A 9,475-nucleotide genomic window follows, 5' to 3' on the forward strand; every position below is an offset into this window, starting at 1 on the left:
TTCAGTGTTGCATGTGAGACTGCTCTTCTCTACATTAGACAATGGAAGACATAATGTCCATGATTCAACTCAAAGTCTGAATGATATAGGACATTTATGACTTCCTCAACTCTTGTCTTACTATGGAAGTTCTGATTAAATCCATTGTGTTCATACATATAGACACATGATCTGGTCTGAGCTGCACAAGAAAAGGTTGTCCCTGGGAATAAAAATTTCAAATACATTTTCATTCTATGGATATGAATGAAATCATGGCACCTGAGAATGGAGAAAAAGATCTTCATAACATGTTTTCAGAAATGTATTAATCAAAAGTTTTCAGACCTCAGATGTAGAGCTTGAGGCCAGAATTTTTCCAATGTATCCAGGGAGCATGGCAAAGGGAGCTGTTGAGTATACCTAAGTGGATTTCCAGACAACAATAGCATTAAAACAGACACAGAGATTTGTGTATGATGTTTGTCTACATAAGAATCGGATTTCACACCTGTTCCATCCAAGATCCTAGCAGACATGAAGAAGCTGTGTGCTTTCACTATTGCCTTTTTGATCCTGAAATTTTCTCTAATCTTGTTCCACTTGACTGAACCCAGTTGCTTTTGGAGGATAAAGAATAGTGAAGAGACTGATGGAGATTTGCGAAGTGACTGTGGTTTTGTTCTTTTCACATTTGAGGAACCTATTGAAGAAAATTTTTATAATCAACTTATTAATTTTAGGTAAGTTATTAACTTCATTTCCTGATTCAATGCCATGAATTAAAAATATGTAGCTGTGTATACAAACGGTGGGGTTCTGTCCTGATCTTTCCCCTGTACCTTTAGGAGCCACTGAAAATTAATTACCATGTCAATCACTATTTTAATACTTTCAATCATGTGACAGTTTAGTTTGGCTTTACAGCATTGGGCTCCAGTTCAGAAAGCTGGACAATGAGTGAGAGTGGATTCTATCTGTTTCCTTTTGATGGATTTCATATGTTGAAAGGTGTGTCTTCATCTTCCTTAAATTCACAATCCTCATCTTTGGCAAGAACTCAGTATGAAGAGTCTATATCACTGCCTATCTTCAGTTGTTGCCAATTATTCCTGTATGAGCATGCATTTAAAGGACTTCATAAAAATATTATCTAATTTGGTCTCTAACAGTTGGGCATATATTCATACATTGAAATGTGTGTGTGTGTGTGTGTGTTTGTGTGTATGTATGTGTCTACCATACATGATTATATGTATAATATTACATATATATTTAAGAATATACTTACATTTTGCTTTTAAAATAGTCTTTAAATGAGCCCTTCCTGCCATTCCGAAGTTGGCACTGAATGTGGATAAAGTGTACCCAGTTTTATATTATGGTACCAGAATAATCTTTTGGACTAATTGTACACATGCTCAGTCATGGATTAGGCTTATTATCAGTATTAGATAGGTGGTCAATATTTCTATTAATTAGTGAATAAATATAACGGCAAAAATCTAGGAGAGTAAATATACTTCATGTGGATAATTAGCTGTTCTCAATATATCTTCAGAATGAGATGCTATCATTGGTGACTGTAGATCATGAGGGATTGAGTTCTGAAATCACTCAGCTTTTAGCTAGTCAATGTGTATGGGACTTCTTTTTTTTCAGTAATGGGATTTCATGTACTTTTCTGTCTCTGTCTTTCACCCCATCTCTTATTCAATTTTCGTGTCTTTGAGATTTAAAGAATATGTTTTCCAATTGTTAGCCATAGTACACTGAGTACTTTGATAGTGATGGTTGCTTCACATTATTATTCTTCTGTGTTAGGTCAGTAGGAATTTCATTTCTGATATAACCTGTATCATCCCACACCTCATTGGGGAAATATGGAAATTCTCATTAGTCACACTTTTATAAGTCATAATAAGGTTAAAAATTACAACTATATGAACACTGTCAACACAATTTTCAGGTTTAGAAAGAAAAACTTAGCTCCAAACTCTTAATTAAAGAGTGCATATTTCAGCAGAAGAGCATGTTTGGTGTTTTTATTCCTAATGAGAGGTAATTGCAAATAGTAACAGATGAACTGCCAACTGTGCTTGGGCAGATGAACATATTTCATATGGAAAAATGATCTCTATGCTCAGAAATCACTTACAGGATATTAAAGAATTAGAAAGACTGAGGTGTTAAGATTGATCCAATATGTTTAATTTCTATTTTTACAAAATTGACATAGTAAAAAACACTAAAAGATAACATTAAATTGATGTGCAAGATAGCCTAAAGGATAATATTCTGGTTGTGTGGTATATCGTATCATTTCATGCATTTTGAAATGGATGAATACATTTGCTGTTTGATAAATATTAGCAGTTGAGAATATTAATATTATGATTTAAAAGCATCATGGAAATATTATTGATAATTTTTCTCACTGGGCATGAAATTACCATTTTCTTAATGGTTAACTTCAAAGAGTTTTTTCTATTTTGAAATGTGTAAAATATTCTTACTGATAAAATAAATTCTCTCATAGAAACATTGATAATCTCTCTAAGTAAACTGGTTGTTAGATAATATACACAGTTAAATAATGGATTTTGAATACTCTCGCTCTTTGTCACATGGTATCATAAAAGGGATTTTGAATATATTTCTTAATGATTAATTTTTTAAATATTTTATGCTCTTTTACTATGCTTACTTACCAATGAATACTTTGTATGTTTTGGAACAATTTAGTACTCCACATTAGATATAGGATCCTCGGTTTTTTATATTATTAAGTATGTGTTAATGATATTTTTAGGGTATGAAAGTATATGAATATAAAAGTTGAACAAATTTTTTGGTGTATTATTTGGTTCTCAAAACACTAAATATTATTAAATATTTAATGTGCAAAATACATTTAAATAATGAAAAATTTAAGGAGAATGTGTTATTTCATATGTGGTTCAAGCCATGGTTTTGATTTAAATATATCTGTGGAATTACAACTCCAGGATTATTTTATACCACTCTTACTCAATAGTAGAATAATCTAGTTCAAGGATGGCATTCCAAGATAAAACAAACCCCTTATTGATTTTCATGAATACAAAATTTGTCATATCAGAGTGCCCTATGCCTATGAATTGTTACATTGTATTCAGCTCTAAAGATCTCCAAATTATGAAGCTTATTTCAAGACATTTAGACGTTTCAAGAAATTTAGTATGTCTCAAAGTACAAATTTTACTGCTATTGAAATTTTATGTTTCAAACATCTATCCTAATCATCACTATGTTTGGTTTTAGAATATCAGCAAGAAAATATGAGTTTTTTCTGGTAATGTTTTTTGCTACTGATGAGATCAACAAGAATCCTTATCTTTTACCCAACATGTCTTTGATATTCTCCCTTGGTGATAGAATGTGTAAAGATACATTGGGAGTTCTGGATCAAATTTATTCACAAAAAAACCATAGTTGGCATTTTATTAATTATGTCTGTGGACTAGAGCGCCGTTGTGACATAGGTCTTACAGGGCCATCATGGACCACATCCTTAAAACTGGCGATGGATTCCAGGACTCCAAAGGTAAGAATGTGTGACACTGGATGAATTAACAACTTTTACCTTGCATTTACATGTGCCTACAAGAAAACTTGAGAGCATACATTTATGAGTGCTCTGGAGCACACGCACACACACACACACACACACACACACACACACACTCACTTAACACACACATATATATATATATATATATATATATATATATATATATATATATATATATATATAATTAAATAACCAGATCATTGTAATGGGCAAACAGGCAAAACTGTTTTCTAGAAAATTCAGACTTTTCAGGAATTGTCTAGATTCTAATAGGAATAATACATGATCTTTCTTTCTTACTATCCTTATGGTGAATAACATTATTTGTATATAAGTTTGAACACTGTAACAATTATATTTCTCATGTGGATATTTCATCCTCTTCTACATCCTTTAGGTTTTCTTTGGACCACTTAACTCTAACCTAAGAGACCATGAGCAGTTTCCCTATGTCCATCAGATAGCAATCAAAGACACACGTTTGCCTCATGGCATGGTATCCTTGATGCTTCAATTTGGATGGACTTGGGTAGGACTGATCATCTCAGATAATGACCAGGGTATTCAGTTTCTCTCAGACTTGAGAGAAGAAATGCAAAGGCATGGGATCTGTTTGGCTTTTGTGAATATGATCCCAGAAACCATGCAGATATACATGACAAAAGCTAAGATATATGACCAACAACTTATAACATCATCAGCAAAGGTTGTTATCATTTATGGTGAAATGAACTCTACTCTAGAAGTCAGCTTTAGAAGATGGGCATATTTAGGTGAACAAAGAATCTGGGTCACTAACTCACAATGGGATGTCATCATAAATAAAACAGATTTCAGCCTTGATTTCTTCCATGGGACTGTCACTTTTGCACACCACCACAGTGGGATGACTATATTTAGGAATGTTATGCAAACAATAAGCACTTCCAAGTACCCAGTAGACATTTCTCAGTCTATGCTAGGGTGGAATCATTTTAATTGTTCAATCTCTGACAATAGACATAGCAAAATGGATCATTTTACATTCAACAATACATTAGAATGGTTAGCACTGCACAAATTTGACATGGTCCTGAGTGAAGAAGGTTACAATTTGTATAATGCTGTGTATGCTGTGGCCCACACCTACCATGAACTCATTTTACAACAAGTAGAGTCTCAGAAAGTATCAAAACACAAAGGATTATTCACTGACTGTCAGCAGGTAAAGTTTCTTATGCTTAGATATATCAGTGTGATCTCTTAAATGGCTCCTGAATAATTCATGTATATTTTTCATAGATTATCCTCTCAATGGAAATATTTCTACATTACAAAACTCCATAATGAATCTTTTACATCGATCTATATCTATATCTATACATTTCTATATATCTTACAGGGACGATATATAATAGAAGACAATACATTTTTATGAATATTAGTGAGTTTTGTGGGAATATGTCTCAACATTTGAAGAAGTGAGTTCAAATTGGAGCCAAGAGTTTTATCATAAAGGCCATAAGTGATGACTAGACTAGAATATTTTTCTTAAGAATAATTTCTCAAGTGTTGCTACCTATGATGTGATTGTTATTAATTTAAATTAACAATTATATATAAAAACCTAAATGATTAAGACTGTTGTATTGTATCAAGTCAATGTTAATTTCATATATGTATATTGTATGTACATGAAAGATCCCCTACCATTCTTTCTTTCCACAACTTTCAGATTTCAGACTTCCCCTTCATTCTCACATACATGGGTGTGTTTTCAATATTTTTGACAAACATGTACATGGATGCAAGAACTCATACATACACACAAACACACACACACGTGCACACACACACGTGCACACACACACACACACACACTCACTCACATACCATGTTACTTGTTCTCTGGTAATCATTTTTAGCATATTTTAACATTGAACATTAATGCAAGATGTATCGATTTTTATAAACCAATGAGGTATACTGTATTTTACTACATAGGATTATTTTGAAAAGTTGTCTTTTCTGAAAGTCATTAAACTTTAGAAGACACCCTCAATTTGGCATTCCCTATATTGATATGTGTATGTAATCATCTAATGTTGCATCTCATTTAGGTGGCTTCCCTGCTGAAAACCAGGGTATTTACTAACCCTGTTGGAGAACTGGTGAACATGAACCATAGGGAAAATCAGTGTGCAGAGTATGACATTTTCATCATTTGGAATTTTCCACAGGGCCTTGGATTAAAAGTGAAAATAGCAAGCTATTTTCCTTGTTTCCCACATGATCAACAACTTCGTATATCAGAAGACTTGGAGTGGGCCACGGAAGGAACATTGGTGGGTAAACCACAATTTTTAATTTTTTCAGGATATCAAAAATTTAAAACATGAGGCACTGATGTAACAGCTCTGTGGTTACTGATACTCCTACAAAAGACTGTCCTAAGTTACAACCATCAAAATTTGATAACTCTCAACTTCATGTAAATTTGGTCATAGGAATCAAAGACTTCTGGATGCCATGTTTGACTGCACTCAAATTCCTACTCACCCCACATTACAACTCTAAATTTAATAATAATAATGTTAAATTTATTAAATTTATAGAAATATATATTAAAATCTTGTGACTACATATAATCAATGGAATTTTCTGAATCCGTGTGAAAAAATTTATAGCCTAATTAATACAGATGTATTCATTAACAGAAAGACTTCCACAAATTTAAGGTTTTGTTTTAAAGTTAGAAGAACTTCATTAATTTTATGGGGGTCTTATATAACATGCTTTATTCATTTTCATCAAACAACTCTTCCTTGATTTGCCCTATGTTCTCTCTTCATACAATTCAGTGTTCTTTTATTTTTGTTTATATTTATTGAAAGAGAAAGTGATGCCACATAAATATTTCTTATGTATTAATCAGTTTAGGAAGAAAAATTTAAATGGATACAACCCAAAATGTCACATGAGTAAAATTACATGATATACTAAATATTGTTTGACATTCAATGCATTGCAGGACAATCCAAAATAATAATGAGCATTAAATTTTTAAGTGATGTTAGTTACCAGTGGAATATGTATATCCATATCTGTAAATATCCTATATGTATATGTATAACCATATTTGTTAATGATATACATATATGTATACATTTTATGAATAATTCCATAAATATATTGCCTCAGGTTTCATCCTCCATGTGTAGTGTGACATGTATTGCTGGATTCAGGAAAATTCATCAGAAACAAACAGCAGACTGCTGCTTTGATTGTGTTCAGTGCCCAGAAAATGAGGTTTCCAATGAGACAGGTACATGCTAGCATATACAAGAAAAATTGCTGAATTAGAATACCTTCACTTTAAGAACTACAAATGTGATATGGCCTAAATGGAAAGTGAAGACCTAATATCTCTGTGTTCCAGAACTTAATCAGTTAAATAATATCAGCTTCTTTTTGACCAAGCAAATAACCTGCAGTATCTTCTACAAACTACTCATTTCTCTCATAATACAATGGATACTGATTTTATATTATGCAGAAAAAACTTAGGGGACATACAAATGTAGCAATTTTTAAACAGAAGTTTTAGGCATAATCTATACATCTGTTTATTTTTCTCTGATCCTTTGCACAAAGTATCTTGACTACATGATCAGTCCGCAATCTTTCCCTCTATCACTTGGCTTAGTACCTGACAAAGACCAGATGGCCAGGGTAACTGTTGTTCTTTAATGAAATACATTTTAATAGCTTACATGGCTTAAACGATTAAATGTTTCTTGTCAAAGAATTAGGATAAGAGTCAATATTTCAAGAATGAACAAGAGATGCGATAGTGCTTATCATTAATCACAGTCTAAGAAAAGAAGTATGAATGTCAATATCCATAACCTTCATGCTTTACTCTTCAATATGCATAACCTTGGAATGTGTAGTTGGGAAAAAAGAGATTGTACCACAACAGGAGGGACCTGCATAGGTCTATCAGATATACAGCCTCAAGAAGGACAATATTCCTTTATACAAACACTATTTGCCTGAGGAATTGTATGTTCTGGTGCCTAGGTGAGGATGTAGACAAAGGGCACAACTTTCAAGCAAACAAATACATAATGCATTTCATCATCTGGCATTGATAACAATGTCTGCATACTGCCCATGTCTGTGAGTAGTGAATTTATTTTTTTGAGAAATAAAATAATGAGATTATGCATTTTATTATTCATCAAATTTTTAAAATATTTGTTTCATGCATTTTTTTCTGTCCCACTCCTTATGATGATGTTTTGTTGTTCTATCACAATGCATAGGTTAATTAAGGGCAACTTTAAATCAGTGTTCCATACAAAAATAAGGAGTGGAATGGATTCTCAACACCATAATATTTATTGATTTATACTCTGAATAATACAAATACACAATTATTTACTACATGATTATGGTATCTTATGAGGGTTTATGGTTGTTTGCCAGCAGATATGGAACAGTGTGCGAGGTGTCCAGATGATAAATATGCCAACTCAGAGCAGACCTACTGCCTCCAAAGAGCTGTGACATATCTGGCTTATGAAGATTCACTGGGAATGGCTCTGGGCTGCATGGCCCTGTTCTTCTCAGTCACCACAATTCTAGTACTAGTCACATTTGTGAAGTACAAGGATACTCCCATTGTGAAAGCCAATAACCGCATTCTCAGCTACATCCTGCTCATCTCTCTCATCTTCTGTTTTCTCTGTTCATTGCTCTTCATTGGACATCCCAACAAGGCCACCTGCATCCTGCAGCAGATCACATTTGGAGTGTTTTTCTCTGTGGCTGTTTCTGCAGTGTTGGCCAAAACAGTAACTGTGGTCATGGCTTTTAAGCTCACTACTCCAGGGAGAAGGATGAGAGGGATGCTGGCCTTAGGGGCACCTAACTTGGTAATTCCCATTTGTACCCTAATCCAACTTGTTCTCTGTGGAATCTGGTTGGTAATATCTCCTCCCTTTATTGACAGAGATATACAATCTGAACATGGGAAGACCATCATTATTTGCAACAAAGGCTCAGTCATTGCATTCCACTTTACCCTGGGATACTTGGGCACTTTGGCTCTGATGAGCTTTGCTGTGGCATTCTTGGCAAGGAAACTTCCTGACAGATTCAATGAAGCCAAGTTCCTAACATTCAGCATGTTGGTGTTCTACAGTGTATGGATCACCTTCCTTCCTGTCTACCACAGTACCAGAGGGAAGGTTATGGTAGTTGTGGAGGTCTTTTCCATTTTGGCTTCTAGTGCAGGGTTGCTAGGGTGTATCTTTGTCCCAAAGTGTTATGTTATTTTAGTTAGACCAGATTTAAATTTTCTTCAGAAGTAAAAAGTTTACTACTTTTAAAATATTAGATAATACTCAATATATGTTTTGCTTTGTCTTAATAAAAGTACTCTCAATCATGTAAAAATCTTGAGTAATATATAAAGATAGTACTTATATCACAAGTTAGCACTCCCTAAAGTAATACTAGTTAATAGGTTTTGGTGGAAAAAATTTCATTCACGAAGGGAGTACTACTAAACTATTAAAAACAATGACTTGAAAAAATCCACTGACTTCATGAAATTGGATGGAACTAGAAAATATCATCTTGAATGAGGACACTCAGTCACAAAAGAACATACATAATATGTACTCACTGATAAGTATACATTAGGCAAAGAGCTTGTAATACTCAAAATATAACACACGGACCATATGAAGTTCAAGAAGAAAGAAGACCAATGTGAAGATGCTTCTGTCCTACTTAGATTGGGGAAACCAAATAGTCACCAGAGGTAGAGTGTTGAAGGGACTTGTGAGGAAGAGAGGACAGGGAGGGGAAAGGGGGAAGGAGTACCGGGTGGAG

At 33.6% G+C, this 9,475-nt stretch overlaps 1 protein-coding gene across 6 annotated transcripts; it reads left to right on the forward strand.

Moving 5' to 3' along the window:
- Positions 1 to 516: 516 nt before the first annotated feature.
- On the forward strand, positions 517 to 8,949 carry Vom2r70 (vomeronasal 2 receptor, 70). Of its 6 annotated transcripts, none has more exons than NM_001099477.1 (6): positions 517 to 722; positions 3,283 to 3,565; positions 3,990 to 4,796; positions 5,692 to 5,916; positions 6,773 to 6,896; positions 8,063 to 8,949. In NM_001099477.1, the coding sequence occupies exons 1-6, from the start codon at positions 517 to 519 to the stop codon at positions 8,947 to 8,949; spliced, it is 2,532 nt and encodes an 843-aa protein (NP_001092947.1). The 6 variants fall into 6 exon arrangements, with proteins under 6 accessions (NP_001092947.1, XP_038948170.1, XP_038948169.1 ...); XM_039092242.1 differs by having other exon boundaries at positions 8,066 to 8,949; XM_039092241.1 differs by having other exon boundaries at positions 5,692 to 5,912; positions 6,763 to 6,896; positions 8,066 to 8,949.
- The last annotated feature ends 526 nt before the right edge of the window (positions 8,950 to 9,475 follow it).

This window comes from Rattus norvegicus, chromosome 14 (genome assembly GCF_036323735.1).
Source record: "Rattus norvegicus strain BN/NHsdMcwi chromosome 14, GRCr8, whole genome shotgun sequence".
NCBI classification, from domain to species: Eukaryota; Metazoa; Chordata; class Mammalia; order Rodentia; family Muridae; genus Rattus; species Rattus norvegicus.

Bases quoted from the DNA above. Each gene is read 5' to 3' on its own strand.
- Vom2r70 (XM_063273416.1), top strand. From the start codon at position 517: ATGAAGAAGCTGTGTGCTTTCACTATTGCCTTTTTGATCCTGAAATTT. The intron at 3,566-3,989 runs GTAAGAATGTGT...TACATCCTTTAG, and splicing joins TGGATTCCAGGACTCCAAAG to GTTTTCTTTGGACCACTTAA. The intron at 4,797-5,691 runs GTAAAGTTTCTT...CATCTCATTTAG, and splicing joins TATTCACTGACTGTCAGCAG to GTGGCTTCCCTGCTGAAAAC.